The sequence below is a fragment of the Lontra canadensis genome, unplaced genomic scaffold, assembly GCF_010015895.1.
Source record: "Lontra canadensis isolate GAN:19392208 unplaced genomic scaffold, GSC_riverotter_1.0 scaffold30, whole genome shotgun sequence".
In the NCBI taxonomy this organism is placed as follows: Eukaryota; Metazoa; Chordata; class Mammalia; order Carnivora; family Mustelidae; genus Lontra; species Lontra canadensis.
In genome coordinates this window covers 17,541,283-17,565,658 of record NW_022631024.1, presented here as the reverse complement: position 1 = coordinate 17,565,658, position 24,376 = coordinate 17,541,283, and the positions used below count along the sequence as shown (strand labels likewise).

At 55.7% G+C, this 24,376-nt stretch overlaps 1 protein-coding gene across 1 annotated transcript in view; it reads left to right on the top strand.

Moving 5' to 3' along the window:
* AK8 (adenylate kinase 8) overlaps nt 1–24,376 on the top strand; it is a 114,566-nt gene that overhangs the window by 5,052 nt on the left and 85,138 nt on the right. Inside the window, exons 3-5 of the mRNA XM_032866144.1 lie at nt 2,368–2,417; nt 4,731–4,844; nt 11,672–11,740. Coding sequence (XP_032722035.1) covers nt 2,368–2,417; nt 4,731–4,844; nt 11,672–11,740 — 233 coding nt within the window. The remainder of the gene's footprint in view (nt 1–2,367; nt 2,418–4,730; nt 4,845–11,671; nt 11,741–24,376) is intronic.

Here is a 24,376-nt window from a genome sequence, read left to right as displayed (position 1 = left end):
CTAAGGGTTTTCTTGTGAATTTTAAATCATGCTCCTAGTTAAACCTCAAAAGGATTTGTGGATGGAAAGGTTTTTTGATTTCCTTTGAAGTGGTTTGAAGAAGTTGATTACTCCTGGCAGTCAAGCAGCCTTTTATGACACTGTTTATAAATAATTACTCATGAGCAGAGCCGGAGTTCCAAGGTGTTAGATTTTAAGAAACTGAAATTAATCACATAAATGTGTGTGAGAAATTAGGTGGGGAGAAAGGCCGTGGATGTTCCCCTTTTAAAGCATTTTCATAGATGTGTACAATTTGGGTGCCACTTATTGGAGCCCAGAAGGGGAGGGTTTCCTCAGCAGCCCGGGAGCCCCACGACTTTGTGGAGATGGACGCCTGGCTTGGGAGTCAACTCATTCCCCAAATGTTCTTGTCCCCCAGCTCATTCTCCTTCTCCTCAGACTCCGCAGGCCCTGAGTCCCATTGGGTCTTGCCTGAGCTTTGAGGAGCTCGAGCAGAGACCTGTGGCTCGAGTCCCAGAGAGGCCGCTGGGCAAAGGGCATGGGAGCCAGACCAGTCCCTCTGCTGCTCCCTTCCCATGGTTCTGGCCTGCAGGATACTGGAAGCTGTGTCCGCCGTCTGGGGAGGGCGGGGAGCACCCCAGCCGAGCCTGCCTTGAAGAGGAATGTGTGTGCAGGGGGTTGCCAAGCTGGAGTGTGGCAACATTAGTCCGGGAGCCCGGGCTCGAGGAGATGCCCCTGGTGCTGCCTTGTCCAGAGCCCTCCTGCCCCCGCATCCCTGATTCACATCACCACCAACAGGAAGGATCTGGGGCTTCTAAGAAGCGAGTTCACACATCATCGGGGCTATGGACCAGGTTTATAAGTGTTTAGAAACGTAGGAAACAACAGTGCTCTAAAGCAATTAGTTGGGGACACGTAAAAACCAAAGAAGCAGCGAGAGCCGTGACATGTGTCCAGGCTGTCATGTTCTTGAGGAGAGAGAGAGAGCAGTTCCCCGGTCAGGGAACGGAAGCACAGAGGATGGCTGCTCCCTCCAGTTCCATCCCTCCAGTTAGACTCCAGTCTAACGCAGTTACCCATGCTCTGTCCTGCTTCGCTCGGCAGCGTCCCTCCCGGCCGAGCAAGGACAAGGTGCTCCAGGAGCGAACCAGTGGGTCATCTGAACCTCCATGTTTTCCCTGAAAACGAGAAGGTGCTGTGAATCTGGACAAAAGCCTGGGCGGGTCATCAATGTGCTGATGATTAAATCATGGCCCAAACTAGCTCCTTCTCTGTGTCCACTTCCGAACTAAAAGGTCATGCATGTCCCTCGTCCCCTGCATAGATGAGGTGCCCTTCTGGTGGCCTGGCAGGAATGGGCTCTGCATGTGGCCATCAGAGGCTCAAATGAGTCGGGAGTATGCACCTGTTCATCGTCCCCTTGGCTCAGGGGTCAGGCCAATAGTGGTGAGGGGACAGGTCTGCTTTCCCGATGTCTGTTCCGTGTTCCTGGCTCCCACATTTAGGGGCGTGGGGGGTGGATGGGTGGCTCAGTCAGGTGGCACTCGGAGGAATCAACATGGATTCGTCTGTCCAGACACTACGTTCTGATTCCTGTTTGGACCCAAGAACACATGCCTTCCAGTGCTTTTGCAAGGATGCTGGTCTGGTCTTCTCCAGCGGGCCAACACCGACTCAGTTGTCTGGGAGCCGCTTTAGGAATTCTGGGGGGCCAACAACCTTCCAGGAGCCTCCAGCCTCCCACTGAAGCAAGCCATTTGCATAGAAATGCCCACATTTGAAAACAAAGACTTTGCCTATCTGGGGTTTTATAAATCTGGCCAATACACTCCAGGCTTTTCCCCATTATTTCCCTCTGTAAAATGATGGGGAATACAATTTGCTAAATAAAAAGGCATAAATATATATATATGTACATATACATATATATATGTACATATACATATATATATAAAAGCTTGGAAGGTCGATTTACATAAAATACAGCTTTATTTGAAAGCGTGTCCCCAAGACAAAGTCCCTGTTTAAAATGCTTTATGGTGTTTGAAATCCCAATTGTTCTTGATATTTATTAGTTTGGCAAACAAGTTACTGTGTCCATGTCCCCTTGGAGACAGAAAAATAAACCATCTCAGTGATCACTTTCCTCTCTAAACAGAGAGTTCGCTCGATGGTGTGAGCATCTCGGAGCCCCTGCGTTACAAACGACCCTGTCACTGGCAGAAAATGAAATCCGGGGGAGAAGGAGATGAATGCCTCCCGAGCACCGCGGCAGCCCCCCTCCCCGCCCCCCCCCCGCCGTCCCTCCCCATGAGGTTGCTCTGTCATTGCGGGCGGTGACATTCAAATCTTTCTCTCCCACAGTGCCGAAGATTGTGATATTAGGTCCACCCGCCTCAGGGAAAACAACCATAGTAAGTGAATCATATTAAGTGTCGTAATACGTAATATCTCATTTACCTGCAGGGTTGGAATGAGGCTGCCCCTCAGCGGGTTTTCAACACCACCGAGCTTTTCTCCCTCCTTCCCCTCTCCTGCTTCTTAACTTACTTTCTTATCACGAGAGGCGGCATGTCGCTAGCAGAAACCCTGGAAAGCACAGGACACAACGGTATCGCTCCCCGCTCCCCGGCCAGCCAGAGAGGAGCACTGTCTCAGCTTTTGGGATGTGCCCTCCAGGGCGTTCTCAGGCCAACACAATCCTTGCACACCCTTAGTTTTACATCCTTCAAACACACTTCTTCTAGAAGTGGACCAGAATCGAGAGACTTTTGACACGGACTTTTGAGAGTCACTCTTCATGTTTTAGTTATGAAAGTTCAGTCCAAAAGGCATGGAAACTGCAACATAGACACTCAGACCCCCGACTCCCAGATTTTACAGAATTTCTCATTTGGCCACATGTGCTTTGATGATTCTCTCTCGACTTTAAAGGTCGAGAGCAAATATCTCATCCCACCACACCCTTCCTTGTCTTTCCTTGGAGACAGCCCCAGTCCTGACTCTGGTCCGCCTCCTCCTGCCTGTGGTTTCCATCTTAAACCCCTGTGTCAATACTTGTGACAGTTGCCATCATCTGAGATGGAACTCTGCCTTCTAGTCTTTATTTTTTTTTTAAGATTTTATTTATCTATTTGACACAGAGATAGAGAGAGAGGGAACACGAGCAGGGGGAGTGGGAAAGGGAGACGCAGGCTTCCCTCTGAGCAGGGAGCCCGATGCGGGACTTGATCCCAGGACCCTGAGATTATGACCTGAGCTGAAGGCAGATGCTTAACAACTGAGCCGCCCAGGCGCCCCAGAACTCTGTCTTAAAAGCCTGGCTAATAGACTAAGCTAACTGGTCCTTGATGAGCTGACGCTTTCTTTTCTTGGAGGAGGAATTCGAATGGCTGAGCCTTACCCAAGCCAACCCGCGTCTGCTAAGCTCTGGCATCATTTATATCCTAGCGTTCTGTCTGTCTCTCTGTCTGCCCATCTGCCCATCCCTCTAGCCTTCTGCTTGTCGGTCTATCTGTGGTTTTTCTACTGTGCCCCTCAGGATCAGGCTGCCAGTTTTCACTCCTGTCTGCTGTTTCACTGCTAGAAAACTGCTCCCAAGCCTGGCCGTCGCAAGCTTAGCAGGTGCTCTGGGGGAAGCCGCTTCCGGACTCCCCTCCAGACCTGCCTGATCAGAATCTCCGGGGAGAGGCACCCCCCGCCGCCCCCGGAGCCCGGAGAGGCCGCTGCTGGGCTGGCGGCCTCTGCACTAGACGGGTAGGCTCCCAGGCCACGTTAAGGCTGAGTCAGGTTGCTCAGGGTGAGGGGTCTCCTTTGGCAAAGGGCCTTTGTCTTTGAGACATTCGGCACTCTGGACCCACCACGCTCAGCCCATTCTGACCTCTGGCGAATTTGCTGGGTAGAATTCCTGGAGCACCACGGACACAGACGGCTTTGCTCATCTAGGTCCAACTTGGCTGAGGCCCATTTCACCTCCTGGTGAGGTCAGGGCCCACTGCACGTGGCTGGTGTTTGAGCTACAGACATTTTGGTGAATTCGCTCTTCCTGTCTCTGACCGCTACCTGGGGACACACAGACTCTAATTTTGCAGGAAGATGACACGCAGTAAAATCCAGACAGAGCCCTAAAAGGCTTTCATCACTGACATCTCCCAGTACAAGCAACAGAGAGAATTAAGGTTCATACTTGCCCTGGGGGACTTCAGGGCCTTCTGACTCATCCTGATGCTGAAATGGTCATCAGCGTAATCTTGGCATTGAGAACATTTTATTGCATTCTTATTCCGTGAAAGGCATTTATCCATATAGAGTATACATAGCCGCCAATGGACGAAACATCTATTTGGCTAGACTAGGTCATGTCCCGATCTAAGGAACAATGAGTGAGTATGATCGTGACCCATATTTGGGTCCTGTCCCTGCATTTCCTGTTGTAAACCTTCTGAGGCCCACAGAACTGGGACAGGGATGCCAAGGCAGCTACAGGCATGGCCCGTCCTTAGGTTTTCTAGGGATCACTGGCTGCTGGAAGAACAGAGAGCATTTAAGCGGCATTCTTGGGCTGGGAGGGACCCTGTGGGCTTGTCCCCCTTGGTGGCCTCCTTCCCGCTGGAAATCATTATGCTTCTGGCCGTTTCTAGTAGAATGTGGAAGGACCTGGGTGTTTGAATGGAGTCCCCCCATTCCAGCATTCACGACAATGTCCTTGTTTTCTTTCCTTTCTTTAGGCGATGTGGCTTTGCAAGCATCTGAGCACCAATCTTCTCACGACGGAAAACCTGATCGCCAGGGAATTTTCCTCGCTGGCTGCGGTTGCCAGGAATCATTATCAGAACATGAAGGTAGGACTGGCCCTGGGGCATGGGTGGGGGCGGTGGCAGGCAGGAAAGGGAGATGGGGTGACAGCTCCCACAGCTCCCCCCTCTCCTCCCACCGCCCCGCTAGCTTCTGTGAGGGAGATGCAGGGCAAAATGAGATACAGGCGTGGTGTGATGGGAGGGAGGAGACGGTTCTCAAGCAGGCACATCCTGGTGGGGATGGAGGTGAGGGCTTCCTGGCAGAAAGGGTCACTCGTAGAGTGAGGAGGCCACTCTGTGCTGACGGAGTGGCCTGGACCCGCTCTTCCCAGGGTCAGCCCCACGGCTCCAAGGCCAGGGGCAGGGGCTTCGTCCACAGGTGATGGAGCGCCCCCATCTGGACGGACGGGCAGGGGGGTTAAGGGCCGTCGTCTGGCTGTCTCAGCCCTGGGAGGACCAGCAGCTGTACCTCGGGGTTTCCTCCTGCGGCCCCTGGCGCTGTGGGGCACTCTGTGGCACCAGGGCTGCCCTCCCCGTTCTCTCCGTCTCGCTCACACACAGCTGTGGGTGGCATCCCAGGGCGCCCAGGGTTCTGTTCCTAAAATCTCACCGACCGCATATTTGAACCCTTTTATTCTGAATGGAAAGTACAGAACTTCGTTATGTTGTTTCCTTCCATACAAATAGGAACTTCGAAATGTTTCTTCATAATCCCCTCTGGACTATGAGCGGATCTCTTAGGCCTTTTGAGCAGCTGTCACAAAGCGCCACAGCCCGGGTGGCTTGGCGGCAAGGGATTGATTTGTCCCAGTTCTGGGGTCTGGGGGTCTAAGGTCACGCTGCCAGCAGAGGCCGTGTCCTGAGAGGGCCGTCTCCTCGCTGTGTCCTCACATGGTGCAGAGGGCAAAGCAGCTCCCCGGGGTGTCTTGTTTCAGGGCAGCAATCCCATTCACGAGGGCCCCACTCTTATGACGGAATCACCTCCCTGAGTCCCCCCAGCCCAACACGGTCACCTCAAGGCCCCCCTGCTCCCTGGCTCTGGCTTGCAGGAATCGGTGTGCTTATGGGAGGGGGGCGGCCACCGGCATTTGGGGGTGGAAACATGGTTTTAGAAAGAAAGCGGTCATCTCATTTTCAGACAGCTTTTCAGGGTAGGGGAGGCAAATTTATTTCTAGGATAAAGATGCTTTTATCCGGTTTATCAAATTCAACAGAGGAGAGGATTTTAAAGAAATTCCTCCTGGGTTTCATTACACTAATTATCGGCATATTTCAGACTACACTGACGTGCTTTCAAGGGTGTCTGGTTGGGGGTCCGCGGTTAGGAAGCACAGGGGAGGGAAGATGAAAGACAAGGCCATCAGGACTGATCAAGGAGTAAAAAGTCCTGAAGGGCCAGCACCGTGTGCATCGGGCAGCTGCGCGTGGCCTGGCCACAGGTGGCAGTTGCCAGGCATGGCCTTTCCTTAAGGGTCGTCTTTAAGTCACCTGTGGATCTGGAGCCTTTTACAGCTCTCTTTGTAAGTAACGAAAATACCTTCAAATCCCTCCTCTTCTGTCCATCTCGGTTCTGCCCTCCTACTCGGAATTCTTACACGTTGCTGGTGTTAACCAAGACCTCCTCATTTTAGGCATTTCCAGACAGTTCCCCGTCTGGAAATACTTCCGCGTCCCCTCCTGTGTGCTGTGTGCTCTTGGGAGACCCAAAGATTAACTCCTCCTCCTGGCCTCCGGGAACCCCAGGGGAGGAGGGGGGTGCCCAGGCTAAGGGGCATGGAAGCCTTGTGCTGTCGGCAGCTTGGCTGACTGCGTCACTCCCCCGCCCCCCCAAAAGCGTTCTCTGACCAGTGACTGACTCATAGGCACGGGCTCGTGGCTGGGAGAGGGGATGGGCTCCGTGGGGCCTTAGCCACAGTCGTTCTGGGAAAAACCTTCTGAGCCTAACTGCAGAGTTCATGGGAAGAGTCCAGAATTAGGCAAAGGGCCACCAAACCATGCAGGCAGGGAGGGATTGGACCAGCTTTTTTGTTTTTAACTGTTTGTTGTAAAATATTATGGCATGACTCAGAGACAGTGAGAAAGGCCTTAGAACCCTCAAGGGCCCATCGCTGGCTTCAAGCAGCATGGGCTCCCAGCCATCTCATTCCTCAAGTTGCCCCACACCCCCCTGCCCCCGGGTCATGAGAGCAAACCCAAACGGCATTGCATTTCATCCGGAGTGGTTTCAGTCTCTATCTGCTGGGACACTCAGTGCACAGTGACCAGGCCACATGTAAAAATGGAGCCTTGGGGCACCCGGGTGGCTTAGTCAGTTAAGCATCTGCCTTCGGCTCAGGTCATGATCCCAGGGTCCTGGGTCATGTTGGGCTCCCCGCTCAGCGGGAAGCCTGCTTATCCCTCTCCCTCTGCCTGCCGCTCCCCCTACTTGTGTGTTCACTCTCTCTCTCCCTCTGTCAAATAAATAAGTAAAATCTTAAAAAAAAGAAAAGAAAAGAAAGAAAGCAAACTCACCAGTCTTTCTTTAGTATCGGGTCAGGGTTAGGCTCTCTGAGCAGACAGCTTTCTCGTGGTGCTCCAGCCCCTCGTGCCCTCTGCCCGGCCCCAGGGCACTCTGGGTGTGCACACATCCCTCAGCAGGTGCTTCTCGGCTCCTCTCCGCCTCGACCAAGGCCACCTTTGCTCTCAGCTTATCCTGTTTAGTCACATCCTTTTCCCTCAGCTGCTCACTCTGGCTTGTTCCCTAAGCCTGCCCTCATTCGCTATCACAAACACTGGGTAGGGGAGCCCTGGGGGCGGGCTGGGGAGCAAGAGGGCGGCCCGAAGGAGCCCAGGGCACAGAAGTGAAGGAGGCACCGGAGGTGCTGACCCTGCGCTTGTCTGAGCCTGAGAGTCCGCGTCTCCTTGGACTCTGGCCAGGGCTTCCGGAAGCCTAACCCGCCCAGGACCCAGTGGAGTTTGGGAAAACTGAGTCCTGTGGGTTTCTAATGACGCAGGACGTGGTAGGAAGAGGTTATTTCTCTGCTACAGAAGCTGGGCGTGGTTGCTCTGGGATGTTTTAATTGCTAAGGAACGTTCTTACTGAATCCCTGCAGGAGAACAGACGTTCGAGAAACTTCCTGGTCTAGGAGTTCCGTCTTTGTGGCATACGAGCCTCTCCTGGGCCCTGCTGGACTCGATTGGTCTGAATCCTGATGTGTGGGGTGGGAGTTTCAGACGCTCCCCAGGGAATTCTAACATGGCTGTGCCCCCCCCCGCCCCGCCCCGCCCCGCCCCTTTCTCAGTGTGGTTGTCACTCTTACAACACAATTGTCACCCAGTCAGGGTTTCCTGGGCATGTAGCTGTCGTATTAGGCCACCACAGCCTGTTCGTCGAATGGATCAGTGATGCAGGCTCTGAAGGCCGGTCAGACGGGAAGGAGCCAGAGCTGGGTTCTTCCCAGCTGCGGTGTCGGTTACTCCTTTCAGTCCCGCTGACAAAGTTAAGATCCGGTGGAGCCCGGTGCAGCCATGGCCCGGCTGCCAGGGCCGCTGTTTCCTTTAACACCCAAAGAAGAGAATGTGCACCGTCTGGCCCTGCCTCCGTCTACACCCGGCGATGGAGGGCTCTCCAGTGTCGCTGAGGATTTCTGGGGTCACCCCAGTCCCGTGGGTGGCCTCCCGCCATGCCCTCTCCAGCCTCGCTGCTCCGTGTCCCGGAGGCCACGCTGAGACAAAAGCGCGTGGTGCTGGAACCCTCCGCTCTCTCGTGTCCCCCCTGCCACTCCAGGTGGCGGTGTGAACGGGCCTTGCGGAAGGTTCCAGGTGGTGGAGATGCTGCCTGCGGCCCGTGAGAGGGCGTAGGTCCGAGGGCCGTTCTCTCTGTGAAGTCCGTTGGCCTTTGCCGCTGCAGGGTCTCTTCTGGCTCGCGTCATCCCAGCGAGGAAGCCCAGATGTGAGAAGTGAAGGGAGGTGCCCGGAGGGGCAGAGCCGGGGTTCCACCTGCCACCACACGTGGCCGCCTGGCACCTCAGCAAACCAGCACGTCACTCTGTGGGGGGCACCTCTGAGGTCAGCTGATCGGTGGGCTTTGGGAGCTGGACCGAGAGGAAAGGTCCAAGCTGAGCCCATGCAGCCAACTCTGCCCGTGATGAGAAGAAAGCAGGGAGAGGAGAGGCTGGAGGCCTGCGTCTGATCGGGGCCTGCTCTGTGACCAGCGGGCTGGTCACAGGGCTTTACCAGTTTGTCCCTGATTCTCCCCACAACACCGGGCCTTGTGCGCTGGGGTGGGAGAGCACGGCAGAGCTCTGGGAGGAAGGAGCCCGATTCCTACAAAGACAGTTTGGCAGGACTCTGAGAGGTGCCCCCTGGAAGCCCGTCGTTGATGTGACACATCAAAGCTGGCACTGAGACAGCGCCAAGGCAGGGAGCTTCGGGGGGTACCCAGGAGGGGCTGTGCTCAAAGTCATGGGCCTGTCCCCTGCTGGGCAGGCCCCAGCAGTGCTGTGCTCCACCTGGACCTGTCTCCTTTCAACCCGTGTTCTTTGGCTGGCTGGCACCTCCCCCACCCCCATCTCCCCCTCCCCACCACCCTCCCGCCTATCCTAGTACCTGTTTGCTGCCTTCTGAATGGGTGCCGTCAGGGACAGGAGACTAATCTAAAAGGGAAACGGGCCTCAGCGTGGAAGCTGGCTCTGCCTGGGGTCAGCAGGGGACATGAGGGGACAGGAAAGGGCGGCTCCCTGTTGACCCCCTTCCCTCGCCAGCTGGGGTAAGTTCCCCGGGAGCGCTGGGTGGATAGGGGTGGGGCAGAAAGGCACCCTCCCCAGCAACCTCTCCTGTGTGGGGGAGGGCTCTTGGGTACTTGAGTTTGCTTTCAAGACAGTGGTTCTCCGGGTGTGGTCCCCAGACCAGCAGCCTCAGCGTCCCTACCTTGAGGGTCCAGGAGGATCCGAGCACACCAGAGCTGAACCCCTTTGGGGACAGTTCCCCCACCGCCTGCGCCAGTACCCTGTTCCCTCTCTCTGAATTGCTCTGTGGGGGAGCCAACCTGTGCCCGCTCGCTGAAGCAGGGCAAACATCCATGGTTAGAAGTGGTTGGGCACCATCTACTCCCCACACTCTCCCTGCCGGGACACAATGTGAGGCGTGGGCACACACTGGCACGTGTACCCTTTCTAAGCCAGCCTGGGCAGTGTACAGCCTGTTGGAGAGGCTCTGGCGTCCCGGCTGTCTGTTTCTCCAGGTGCTCTGACGGCACTCCAGGCAGACATGACAGCATTCCCGAGGCAGGATCTGGTCTCCAAACCCTCACAGTTGCTGACTCTAGAATGAAGGACCTGGGCTTTGCTCCAGTGTCACTAAAATGTCACCATTAGCCCTAAGGATACTTCAGGAAATTGCCTCCCCCCACCCCCTGCCAGGCCTACATGGTCCGACTCTGGGGTTCCCCAGCTTGCAAAAAGGAGCAGAAGGTAGATTTCTCGCCACCTGAGCCGGGCATCTCTGTGTGAACCTAGTGCACACCCCTGGACCCTCATCTGCACCTGGCAGGAGCCCCTCCCCTCCTGGGGGCCAGTCAGCCCTGATAGAGCTTGGGGTGTGCTGTCCGGGGCTGGCCTGGGGGTCTGCTTTGGCCAAGCATTGAGGTGTTTGTGAAGAATCACCAGCTTTTAGTGATCTTAGGTCAAGGACATAAGGGAGTGGGTTTTCCAGGCATCAGCTCCGGGGCATTCAAGGTTTTGTTAGAAACATCAAACTTGGTTGTGAAGAGTGGGATGCTGATTCTGGCCAGAGAAAGTTCAGAAGAGAGACAGAAGGTCGGCCATCCTTAACTTCCTCCCTGCACACCCTCCCCGCCCCCCACACCCGTGCCTTTGCAGGGCCCAGGGAGAGCACAGTGCTGAAGAGGCAGGGCTCTGGCTTCCCTGCTTGGGTTTAAGTTCAGCCTCTGCCCCTCCCTGGTTGGGAGGGGGCTTCTCCTCTCTGAGACTCAGCTTCTCTATCTGTGAAGAGAGTACAGGTTGTCCAGAGTTATAAACATCGAATAATGTGGCTGGGCACAGTGCCCAGCACAAAGGGTATAATCAACAGGTCATTAATACTATTTATTGAATGTATTCTGGAACATGACGTTTCGTTAACTCATCAGCTGGCAAGGGCATCCTCTTTCCTTGGCACTGACTTGAGGCTGGGGCAGAGGTGTGCTGGTCAACATTTGCCAACCAGCTCTCTGGGGAAAACAGCTCATCTTTGCAGCATTCACCCATTTCCAGGGTATAAATACTCTCCCACGGCTGATTTCAAGCTACCACCATGAGGTCTCTGAGCAGAGTTGAGAAGAGATGGGCATCACGCCCCCCCACCCCCGCACACCGTCTGGGGTACAAAGATAGTAAGACTCGGTCCCTTTCCTCCAGGAGTTTTGAGACTTCCTGGGGAATTGGACATGTGAGCAGACCCCTGGAAGGCCTTGTGGTTTGAGTAGTAACAGAACTCACTGTTAAGGATTATGGCGGCTCCTAGCCTAGCCTGGGGAGGGTCAGGGAGGACTGCCTGCAGGTGGTGGCTCTTGGGCCAAGGCTCTGAGGGAGCCTGGAGTCACTCAGGTGGGGTGGGGGGAGCATCTGAGTGGAGACACAGGATAAGCAAGAGTGGAGGGGGAGCTGTCAAAGGGGTGGTTGGTGGAGAATGAGGCTCAGGGTAGGGGTGGGGGCTGCAAAGTGGGCCCGGGCTTTCCAGAGGCCTCTGGACATCAGTCAGGGACTGGGGAAGCTTCGTGTCATCACAGCCAGTTCCGCAATGCTCAGCTGAGCCCCCTGGCCTACCAATCACGGGTCCTTTTTGGCTCGGTATACGAGTTAGGACCCTCATTCTGCGTGTTGTCTTTCCTTTAGAAACTGTCCAGCACACTGCTTGTCAGTCTGATTCAGGAACGCCTGAAGGAGGAGGACTGCGTCAGGCGGGTAAGAAACCCTGTGTGCAGCGGCTCGGGGGCTCCCAGAGAGAGGGGCTCTGTCACCCGATAAAGGGAGAGTGAAGGGCATGGGTTCAGGTCCCAGCACAGAACCTGCAGAAGAGGGGAGAACAGACAAACCGGATCTCAGTGACGTTCAGTCTGTGGAGGTGGGTTTCGCCTTGGATGGAGCCGAACAACCAGCCGAGGAAGTCTCTACTGCCCTCTTTCTTGAAGGGATTTGTCCCTGGGCTCAGAGTTCTACACCCCCAGCTTGCCGTCCTCACACCTCACAGGGTCCCACCTCCTTCTGGCCTGCGTGGGTCTGACGGAAGGGCGGTCACCCAGACTCCCACCCAGGCAGTCCTCGGGGACTGTTCTCGCTTCTCACAGTTAGTCGCCGTTTGTCTGGCATGCATTCCTTCGGATTGATTCTTTTGGGGGTTTGTTGAGTTTCTTCAGTTTATAAGTTTACGTTTTCCTCCAAACTTGGGCAGTTTTTGGCCATTATTTTCTCCAATAGTTTCTGTGCCGTTCTTTCCCCCGTCTCCTGAGGCTCCAGGGCCATGAGCACCAGCTCTGTGGTTCCCTCTGCGGGCGCTGGGCCCCATTCTCTGTTTGCTCCCCTCTGTCGTGGATCGGATCATTGCACGGAAGCAGCACTGAGGCCTTCTTTTCCTGTCTCCGTTCTGTCGGGCCCATCCAGGGAGCTTTTAATTTGGGTTGTCGTTTCTCAGTTTCCAGAATTCCATTTGGTTCTCACTGTCTTCTGTTTCTGAGACTATTTGCCTGTGCATTTACTTGTTTGAGCTCCATGGTTATTATTGGGTCTTAATACAGATACTTCAGTGGGGGCGCCTGGGGGCTCCGTTGGTTGAGCGTCTAAGTCTTGATCTCAGCTCAGGTCTTGATCTCAGGGTCATGAGTTCGAGTGCCACATTGGGCTCCACACCGGGCGTGGAGCCTGCTTAAAAAACAAAAACAAGAACAAAACAAAACTGGCTGCCTCTGAGTTGGTCTTTTCCCACATGAGCTGAGATTTTCCCAAATGTCCTTGTGTTGCATGATTTTGTAAACTGGACATTGTTCATATTGTTGTGAGGTTCCGGGTCTTGTTTAAATTCTGTGGTGGATGTTGGTATTGTCTTCGTAGACCGCTGACTCACTGGGGCTCGGGCTGCAAGTTCCAGCCTCCTGCTCTGTGTTGCGGTTCCCCTCCCGCTTCTGTCTTCGAAGCCTTTGCAAGTTCCGTGTGGGGCTCTGCAGCTCTGTGCTGTGTGCGCCGCTCAGCGGGGCCCGGGCGGTGGTCCGCGCTCTGCTTCGTCTCTTGGTGTCTTTAGAAAGCTGTCTGGGGTCACACCCTTGCACGCACAACCTGGGGGGAGCCCACGAGTCCGTAAACAGTTTCATCTGGTTGCTTGCCCGAGCTGCTCTCTCTGCCATTTCCATGGAAACTTCCAGTTCCGTGGTTCTCCTCTTTTTGGGCCTCTTTCTTTGGCCAGAAAGCTGGGACTTAATTTCCTGCTCTGTCACAGGCTTCCTGCGATGGCGGCCATGTGGCAGGAGAACCACAACGCAAGGAGAGGAGAAATGAATGAGGCTTTGCTCCATTCTCTGGGGACTGCAGGGGAGGGGCCCCTGGTCCCCTCAGACCTGCAGGCACCTGCGGGACCCCTGTGTCGTGGCCACTGCAACACGGTGGCCGGGACGCTGGGGTACGAGAAAGCAGAGGAGAAAAACTTGCGGAGATCTCCCCCACCATCTGACTGTCAGGAGTGCCCTCTCCTGCTGCGCTAGCCAGACATCGCTCTCTTGGTCCCCACCTGTCACCCACCGTCGGACCAGGCTGGGGTGCTGGCTTGGTGGTATTTCGAATCCCGGTCTTCTTTCCAAATTCACCTACTACTGTATACTTTCCTGGTTCCTCGCGGGGCTGCCCCGTGCCTGCAGTCCCTGCCTGAGAGCTGCGTCCAGTGGGAGTGAGAGGGTGGCCCTGCAGGCCTCTTCCTGCCCAGAACCACAGCTCGTGCGCTTGCAGCGTCTCATATTTACCCGAGTGTCCGCACGCGCACTCTCCCTCTCTCTCTCCTGAAATTCCTCGAGAGGCCCAAACCGGGGGAGATCCCGGCGCATCTTCCTGGAGTGCTGGGGAACAAGGAGCCGTCCTGGCAGCCTCTGTCTGCGCCGTCCGTCCTCAGCGCCGTGAGTCTAAATCACGGGAGAGCCACGGAGGAGCTGCGATCTGGGTCTCAGAGTCTGGTCGAGACGGTGTGTCTTCCTTCGACCGCGGGTTGTGCCCAGTGAGCCGATGGTCTCCACTACCCGGCACAGGCCAGTGCCCAGAGGGCCGAGGCCGTTCTAAATTGGGGAGAGGCAAATGTTCTCTGTCAAGGCCAGATAGTAACTGTCCTGGGCTCTGCGGGCCATGTGGCCCTGTGTTGCCGCTGCTCAGCTCTGTTGTAACTTGAAAGCAGCCGTCACAGTGCGTAGGTGAACGGGTGCACTTTGTTCCGGTAAAACTTGTTTACTCGAATGGGCAGCAGGCCAGGCTAGGCCCAGGAGCCACAGATCCCTCTCCATGCAAACGTCTGCCCTTTCTCTTCAGTTCTGAATAAAAAACCGACTCCCCGCTACTCACCATGGACCCCCACCCCACACTCTCACCCCAGGCTCCCTGTCCTCTGTCCCACCTGATCTAGCCCGTCCTCTGGGATGGGGGCAGTAGGGTTCAGGGGTCACGTGGCCCCAGTGAGCCAGGAGGAACTAAGGCCCAACAGGAGGAAAGGGAGGCAGCAGGGCTCAGGCTCCATGTCCAGCCCGGAAGGGGGGATGCCCTCATTCCTCCAGGCCCAATTCCCACTCCCACCCCCAGCCCCTTGGGTTAGGTCTCAACAGAGGCCGACCTCCGCGTCTCCTTCCCAATAGGCCTGGGGCAGCCCTCCAGGGCAGCCCTATCCCTGTCCAGGTGCCAACCTGCTGCTCTCTCTGTCTAGGATCTCCCTCCCACCCCACCCCTGGCAAAATAAAGCCTCCTACCCGCCCCCCCACCACAAACACATACACAAAGCCAACTTCTACCCTCCAGCAGTGTTAGAAGGAAGACCACTGAGCCATAGGTTCATTTTAAGTCTCGTTACCTGCTCCCAAGCCGGTGTGGCTAGACACCTTCCCAGATGATGGCCTGTTGCAGGCACCCCATGGTCCTTGCTGCTGGGACCCTTCCCCTCTGCCTCAGCCCCCCACGAGCAAGGTGGTCACTTGGCCTTGAGTAATCTATAGTTGGAGACAACATTGCATGACCAAAGCCGGCCCAGCTGTGAGAAGGGCCATGAGGGCTGCTAACCAGGCCAGGAGAGCCAGGGTGTTCCAGAAGCCTCCAGAGATGGGGCTGGGGTGGTCTGTGGAGAGACGGTCTTAGGCGGAGGAGATGACAGACACAATGAGGCTCAGGCCCCTTCCGTACTCAGCTCAACCAACCTCTGGCCAATTCTTCTTAAAACTGACCCATCAATCGATCACGCTTTTGAAGGTTTCCTCTCTTTTATCTGGGAGATGCGGAAACAATCCCTTGTCAGGAAGGAAGGGGGAGGCGAGAGCCCCCTAAGCGATGGGAACCAGGCCGACACTCTCCCATACAAAACGCTCTACGCGTTAATCCATAATAGATTATGAATTTGCCGAGTCAAATCAAACTCTTGCACCGCAGCTCGCCAGGCCGGAGGCATTCGGGTCTGCTTCTCTTCTCTTCACTAAGCTGCTTCTCCATTGTTCAGAGCAGTGCTGGTCCCATTTGGCCAAACACCGGGTGTTACTCCTTTGGTATGAGTGTACCCAAGTCACCCAGACCCACACCTGCCAGCAGGTTGGGGGCTACATTTAAAAGCAGAGCCGGGGAGGTGGGACACCTGCCGGGTTCAGTCAGTAGAGCATGTGACTTTTGATCTCAGGGTCCTGAGTTTGAGCCCCACGTTGGGTGTAGAGATTACTTGAAAATAAAATCTTAAAAAAAGAAAAAAGAAAAAAAAGGCAGAACCACAGGGACACAGCCCTCCTCGCATGTGAGGCAAATTCAGTACACTGGGAGTTCCCCGAACCAGGACTGTCCTCGCCGTCAGCTGTGTCTCTGAACACAGTAGCTCCCCAGTTCCTGCCCCAGGGTCTCGCCCGCCCTGAGGATCATGGACTCCTTACCAGCTGCAACCCCGGCCACGTCGCTGTCCCAGTTGCAGTGGCTTCGTGCTCCGTCTCAGTGTCACCAAAGGTGGCAGGGTCTCCGCATGCCTAGTTCAGATTTCCTTTTAAGATGCTTACGACGCCAAACCACCTCGTGATCCAGGAGCTCGAGCCGGAACAGCCGTGTTCTGGCTGTTCTGCTCACAGGTCAAGCATTGGCCTTCCCTGGACGCTGCAGCACAGGAGAGGCCCAGAGCCGCAGCCCAGCTGACCACAGGGACAAGAAAGGCGACAGATCCTGCCGGGGGACCCAGCTCTCCACTCAGACCCTCGCTTTGCTTTGGGCCATGCATTACTCATCCTCCCGTGACCGAACCTTAGACAGACAGAATAGTGTTATTTCGTGCAATTTTCATAAATCACCGCATGTTTCTGGTGCATAAACGTTCAACCTGGAGTTCGGAGGCACGGACTCGTGCAGTTGGGTCATTGGTGCCTTTCCCCGGGGAGACAAACTGCCCAGAACTCGTGCCTCAGAGATCCAGGCACTGGATCCACACACAGGATCCATCTGGACTGGGCTGGTTTGGTCATGGAATTTCTGAAAATCTCTGCGAGTCACCAGGTCCTGGTTTCTGGGAGTAAAGATGGTGGTTCTCTCTGTGATTTCAGTGAGACCTCCCAAACTTGCCTTTGGTGACCTAGAATAGTTTCTGAAACATGCATTTACTGACTATAAACCTTCGTGAGCTTATCTAAAAGTTTGACACTCGACTGTTTGGGCGGTGTCCCTGCGGTGTGGACAGTGTGAGACCAGGCAGCCCCGGTCCTTGCCAGCAGCTACCACCACCATCGACATGGTGATAATATTATTAGTGTTATGAGTTAGTTGTGTTGTAAGTGATATCATTATTGGTTGTATTGTACTGTATGACTCTATTGTTCCTTATAATTAGTACTCCTGGTTGATTTAATTCTATTTGTTTAGTATGTGTAATGACATTACTGGGCATCATCAGTACTCTGCTGATGATGGTGCTTAGATGTCTGGTCTCCAAGGACTCGGTGCGCCTGGTCTGGCTCCTTGCTCACCGCACCACACTCAGGTCCCTAGACCTCGAGGCTGCCATCGTCCTTCCCTTGATGGTGACCACTGGTGGGTGTGTAGGGCTAAGGGCCACATCTGAGACCTCATTCATCTTGGCCCCAGCCCACTGGAGTAGGCACTGCCCTCACGTCACTGAGGGGTGCAGAATCTAAGACTTGCGGAGGTGGCCTATCCTGCTCGAGGTCCCGCAGCGAGTCCCAGAACAGAAAGGCAAACACGGAGTCCTGATTTGGCCACTCTGTTCTCGTCTCACCGGCGCACAGTGACCCTCCAGGGAGGGCTTCGCTCCAAGAGGCCTCAGGTCCCCCGTCCGCAGAAGGACAAGCTTGGCTTTGAGCTTTGAGCCCCTTCTGGCCTCACATTCTGATTCTGGTCCTGTCCGAGCCATTGTAACCTGCAGGGCAGAGAAGGACCTCCTTTAATGTGTTTGAAAATTTCTTAGCTTTAAGGGGTATCCGGTACCTTTTTCATCTCTTCCCTGTGGAGACAGGATTTCAAGAGCAAGAGGTGAGGCTCCTAATTATGTGCTTTGGTTGTTCGGAAACAAAACAAACCCTCATCCAAAACAAACAGGCTTTCTTGCTTTTAGGGAAAGAAATGACACATGTGCATATTCATTGATATGGTAATTATCATTATTTAGCTACACAGGGACTAGAATTGGTAATTTAGAGCTCAAAAAGGAAGCAGGGAATAGCGTTCAGGGAAAAGTGATGCAATCATAACCCGTCAGGATTCTGTAGTTCATGTTGGGGGTTTTTCCTTCTCTTTTCCCTTTTTATTTTTTGGTCTAATGCAGTCTCTTTGAAGAATTTGTTTGAAGTGACCATCAAATGCGTTAGAGAAAGAGAAATTAGCACTTTGTATTGGAACGAGGAAGAGGAGGTGGGCTCTATCTGCTGGGGACCCATGGCCTTTCATGACCAAGGCCTTGACATCCAAGAGCTCTTCAGACCGCGTCTCTAAGGGCAGAGGGAAGCTAAGAAATGAGGCAGTGAGCTCAGGAAATTGGAGAGGAAAAGGCTCTAATACTGGAGAGATGCTGAGTCTTACTTCTCCAGGGTTTGGATCACGGAGGTCGCGTTCCTTCTTTGGCCCTGATCCATCCTCGAAGCTACCCTGCTTTCTTCCTGGCCCCACCCCCATACCGCTGCCGTGGGGATTGCTCAACATAAAATGAACGAATTTATTTCTTGACTGCGATACGTTCGTATGGTTCAGAAATCAAAAGGAGCCCAAGTCCCCCAACTCCTGCTCCCCGGCCAGTGCTCCCTTCCTGCAGTTGACTGATGTTGACACTCCCTTGAAAGAAACACCCCTCGGAGAGATGTTTGTATTTGAGGCCTACCGAAGTGGTTGTCGTTTTAAAACAAATGTTATGGTGTCTTCTGCTGCTGATAACCTTCGCTGTTTCCCACCCTGCCTGGCTGCCCAGTGTCGTTCCTCTGTCCCCTCATGCCTGCTGCCTTTCACACCGCCGCCGCCAGCTTCACCCGCACACTGAGGGGAGGGACTCCCAGTGGTTTCCCTGCCCTGGAGTCCACACCTCATGTAACCCTCTTCTCTTGAGTGGGAGCAGGACCCACAGAAGAGGACAGAGGTGAAGACGGGTCATTCCTGCGATGATGTTCCATGATCTAAGACTTTGAGTGGACTGGAGAGAGGGTCTCCTTACTGGCATGACAAGTAAGCTGCCATGTTGGACAGGCCCATGTGGGCAGCCTCTAGCCAGTGGGAAACCGGAGCACAGGAGGGAGTTCTGCCCCAGCCTGAATGAGCTCAGAAGCAGATTCCTCCTCGGTCAAGCCTCTGGATGAGAACACAGCCCAGCTGTCTCCTGGATTGCTGCCCTCCAAGACCCCAGCAGAGAACCCGGCTGAGCAGCACTCAGGGTCCCCCTCCACAGAAACTGAGATGATGAATGTGCTAGTTAAGCCACCAAGACTGTGCGTTTGTTACACAGCGATAGAAACCTGGTTCACGCATGTTCTTCTCACTGCCTGAGCCCCTCACCCCGCAGTGGGGCGGCTGCTGTTCATTCCTTAGTCTCCAGGTAGAGTCACTTCCTCAGACCCCCCAAGCTCGCCAAGCCCCAGGGAGCCTGGTGCCCTGTTACAGGCCTTCACGGCCTCCTCTTGCTCTCCTGCTCCTGCAGACCCGCACAGGCACGGTGAGGGGGACAGGGGCTCCGTCAGTCCCCATCAGCGCAGAGCCCCAGCTCCCCACATGGTGCCTGGCGCAGACGCCAAGCTCGGGAAACGTTTATGACTTCGTGAATGAGAGAATGCAGTTTGGCTGATTCCCCAGTCTCTACCACCAGGGCAATGCAGTCCTATCCTCACTTGCTGTTGGCCCAAGGAGGGGAAGGTGCTTAAAATACATTGTGACCGTGCGGTTGAGTCCGAACAGCCAACGACGGCTTCAACAACCGGAACGTGTTTGTCCCAAGGCTTCTCCGGGGAAAATATTTTGATGGTTGCCCTGGCGTGGTTTTATGTAACTCTTGGGGAGACCTGTTTGGTGACTTTCCTCATCACATCCCAAAATTGTTTTCCATTATCAGTGCTTTCAAGGTTCCCCTTTGGCCTTGGTCCCCTACAGCTTGACAGATTCAACTGCTGTGCCCCAAGAGTAGCACTGTGGCCCCGAAAGCCTGGGTTCAAGGTTTGAGAACCATCTTCCAATTCGATCAAGACGCCCCGTCCCTAGACTACCTGCGTCCTCCCTCGTCTTCTCTTTCATGGACTGGAAGAAGGGTTAGCCGCCAGGAAGCTGGATTTTGCAACGTTAAATGAAGGCTTATTGTAAAAACAATGGTGCCTTGTGGAGGAATATCAGTTTTTCTAAAAACATTGATTTAGAAGTCATCCTACCTAAAACCTTTTACAGAAGAAGAAACTGAGGCCCAGATGGAAGAAGGGACTTAGCTAAAGTCAGAGGACCAGTGGCCAGGATAGCAGGGCACAGTAGCCCTTGCTGCACTGAGGTTCTGGGGGGCCCAGCTTCCGCCGGGGTCTCTGCGATATCATGCCAGGCCCTTTGACAAAGGCACGTTTGTGTCCCCAGAACCAGACTAAGTTGGAAGGTCACGGGTGAGAAAGTACCTGGCTAAGAGGAGAAAAGGAATGTTTTGATGTATGGTCGCCTTTGGCCCCCAGCTGTGTGGTGGAGATGGAAAGCCTTGTACCCAATTACCATGGCTTGTCAGACGGTGGGAGTTTATCATCCAGGAAAAGCCAGAGGCCCCTGCGCACCAGGGGCATGATTTATGGGCTCCGCAGATGGCTTGTGTCTGCCTCTGCTGGCCAGAGCTGTCCTGGGAATGTCTGGGCAGCAGCTAGGAAGAAAGCAGAAGGGACCCGGTGGGGAGAGCCCCCCAGGCCTTGGCACGTCTCCTTGTGGAGATCCCTGTGATCGCAGGTGGAGGCGTGCGCTCCGGGGTCCACAGGGCTCCCTTGCTCTCCCTATTTGATGAGGTCCTACAGCAAGTGCTCAGCACCGCGCCTGGCTCTGAGGTCCACTTAGGCAGGGTGAAGACGCTTTTCCCGTGTAAGGAGGGGTGGGTGAAAACAGGTCACGTCCGGGCGGGGGAGGACTGCTCCTTCCCACTTCCGCGCACTGGAGTCCCGTGTGCTTCTGGGGGCGGCGCGGACCCGCCGCCCAGCACGCTGTCGGCATCATTACTCGGGCGAGTTCTGGAACGTCCCCACTACCGCATGGATGAGAATTAGCAGTTTTTTAAATGTTGGGCCGGAGGAAAAGAAATCAATGAAATTTAAAAACCAGCTGGAGTCCATCTCTGCTTCTACCCACACGCCTTGGTTTTTCTTTGATTCTGTGAGCTTCCGCTGGGGATGGCGTTCTACTGCTCGGGGTGGGGAGGACTAGCTCAAAGGTGCAGAGCTCGAGGCGAGCAGCCAAGCACATGGAGCTCGTGCCCCAAGAGGGCTGCTCCGGGCTGTCGGCAGGCATCTCCATCATGAGCGGGGCAGGAACTGGCCCTCTGGGCTCAGCAGACCGGTGCCCTCCCGAGCTGCGTTCTGTGTCCCCGCGTGGTCTTTCTGCTTCCCAAACCGTGATGCTTGGAGCCCCAGCCAAGGTGACGCTGTGCTCCAATGGACACTAGACGTCAGCATCCTCGCGTCTGTCCCTGCTGCACCCAAGGGGAGCCTGCGGGACATCATCCCGTCCGCACCCGGGTCACCCGTTCTAGCCAGCTCTGCCCGGTCCCCAGCAGTCGGTCAGGTCTCCCTAATGCCCCCACCACACGTCCGGAGTGGAAACCGGCCCCGGTCCGCCAGGACGTGTGGTCGGCCACATGAGGTGTAAACAGGCCTCGGCTTCAGTGAGCTGCAGAAAGATCACCTTGCCCCATGACTCGTCAGGCCTGTGGTCTTGGCGTGGTAGAGGTCAGGAAGAGTGAAAACGAAGGCTGAGCGCTGTGAGCCGAGAGCGGAGTCAGCTCATCGAGATGAAGACACAAGTAATGGTTAGCCGGCTCTTAGGAGCCCGTGGTATGTTGCAGACACTGTGCCAGTGTGTGAGGCATTTTCTGATGGGAGCCACACAGCTGTCCCACAAAGGCGTCAACAACTAAGACTTATGTGCACCTAAACTGTGCGCGAGGACCCATTCCAGAAGCCCGTCATGTTCAGAACATCCGGCCTCACATCATCTCCCTCCTTGGGCTGAAGAAAGAGTGTCATCGTTGGATGCCAGACTTTGGTGCCCAATGCTGACCTTGCTCCTTGAATCCCCAGTTGGGGGAAGTTCTGCGGCGGGGGCGCTCGGGGACCTCTGTCTTTCATCTAAATGTCCTGGAGGCTCCCAGTTACATCGCGGGAGAGGAGGGCATGAGGTGGCACACTTGGGACCGTGGACCCTGAAGTTTCAGATTTACCTGGCAGGCTTCCGGAGAGCCCTTTTCTTTGTCCCTTTCCAGGCACAGATAGACACTTTCCCGCCCAGAACGTGAGTCAGTATTTACGGCGGGAGCACTGGCGGGTGGAGGAGCCTGAGTCCAGCCGCATAACCTCCCCCCGTTTGCTTGATTTCTCCTCCTGCCATTAGGCTGCCATCCATCACCCGTCTTTCGTCCTCTGACAGGAGGAACGCGGGGTTTCCTTGCCATGTTTCGACACTCACGGGTTTACAGATGTCATGCACATCCTCTGAGGAGCGCGGTTTTATTGATCAACAGCTCTGCGGAGGCCTGGGCTGCGCGCGCCTCCAGCCCCGACGCTGTTGGGATGGCAGCGCGGCCGAGGACGGTCTGGCCTCCGCTCCGAAAACTTATGGCAGGCGTCTCGGCAAGGCAGGGCTCGGGGTCGGGGGGAGTCTCAGGGGTCCCTCCTCGGGGGGTGTTTCTGACCCCTCGCCCGAGGCCGTGTTTGGCCGGTGGGTGTGATGTGGGGCCCAGGTGTGCGCACACGGAGCAGCGGCCCCCAGGGGTCTGCAGGTGGCAGGTGCACGTGACTATCCCTTTTACTGTGGGCACCAGGGAAAGCAGGTGACGGGATGCAGCCCCGAGTCTGATGTCTGAGCAGCCGTAACTTGTGCGCCGGCAGAGAGAGGACCCTGGTGATGCTGGAAACAGAGCAGGACGGGGAGCCACCACGTGGAGCAGAGGCCCGCCTCCCAAGAGCTGGAAACGCCAGCCGGAGGGGCAGAGCAGAGGGTGGCCGCTCCTTGTGCCCTCGTTCCTAAGCTCTTCACTCCTTGGTTCCTCAGTGAGCCGGGCACGACGAGCAGTGTGGTGTGGGCCAGAGGCGGGGACGCATGCCGGGCGCCTCCACTTCTCCAGCACCCACGTCCGCCAGACAGGATGTGAGCCTTCACGTGCATCTAACCCCACCTGCCAGCAAGGGTGGGCGCTTCCCGGACGGGAAGTAGTGACAGCCCGCACAGCTGGGAGGTAGGGGTCCTGGGGTCCCCATCTGGCTCAGTACCGTCAGTCAGTAGGATTTGAAAGACGTGGAGAGTCACACGGTGGTTTTCAGCTGTATTCTGTAACATAGTCGTACCCCGACTTGACTCATTAGCCGACTGATAGACTGCCTCTGCCATTAACAGCGCGTCGGGGTGTTGGTCAGGACACGAGCGCAGGTGTCCATTTCTGGGTGTGCCTTTCCTTTACTGAGACTTGGTGGCATTCGTTCCTGTCGAGACTGGTGAATTCTTGTTCTCTGAAGGCAGGATCGGTGCTCTCACATTTTCTTTGCAACAGTTGGCTAGGTTGGGCTTTTCCGGGAGCAGCAGAAGGGGGTGGAACCTCTGGAAGCGGAAGATCAAGGCCTGAGGTGAGAGGAATTTAGGAAGACCCGAGCAGGGGTGCCGGCCTCCTGGCACATCGGGAGCCAATGCCCCGGGAAAGTGAGCTGAGCTGGGAGAGAGGGAGTAAGAGTGGGAAGGTGCTTTCTCCAGGGAGACAGAAGGACAGAGGGGCCAGCACCCTGTGGGGGTGGGGTGGGGGAGCGGAGGGACAGGGCCTCCTTGTGGAGGTGTGGCCCTGTGTCACTCAGGGCCCTGCCCGCCTTGTGGGACCTGGCCTCACCACTTCATAAAGTCACCCCCTCTGTGGATTCAGCCTTTCTAAGTCTTGTGGAAATGCGGCCGCCCCCCTCCCACCCATTGCTGGTGGGGGGAGGAAGGAGCAGGTGTGCGTGAAGCGCTGCCTTGGGGTGGGTACTCGACTATCACACTTGCTGTCCGTGACCTCGTGCGGTCGATTCAGTGATGTTCTTGTGGGTGATCTCAGGCACCCACTGTGCGGACGAGGGCGCTGAGACCCGGGGTGGGCTCGTTGAGACGACAGAGCTTCGGGGTCAGAGCCAAGATTCGGACCTGGCCATAGCCCCATCTGTGGCCAGTGTGTTCCCTGCCTGGGGCCCAGATGGGCAGTGTGGGGGTCCTAGGTCGAGGAGAGCACTCCAGCTTGCGGGGAGGCGGGAACAAGGACTGGCTGCCTTGGTCTGGGGCCGCGCCGGGCTCAGCGGACAGGCACAGAGAGGGAGGCGTGCGGTCTGAGGAGCCACTTGGGGTCTGTGCGTGGGGGCGACACTGCCGCCTCTGAGAGTGAGGCTGGGGCTCTGCCAGCTTCGGTACCGGATCTCGGATGCCTCGCTCCACCCATGTGGTCCGCTTGGGAATTGCCCAGGGAGGGCTGGTTCTAACTGCTGAGCAGACTTGGGTTCCTTGTCGGCCCCCCGCCCCCGCAGCAGCTACCCCTGCTGCCATGTGGGGGTTACTCCCTTCTCTTCCCAATGGCAGGGAGTGGGCAGGCTCACGCAGGAGAAGCCAGCTGCATGGCTGGGAGTAAATTATGTCGTGATGTCCGAAGACCGTCAGAGGCAGGCCGGTCCTGTT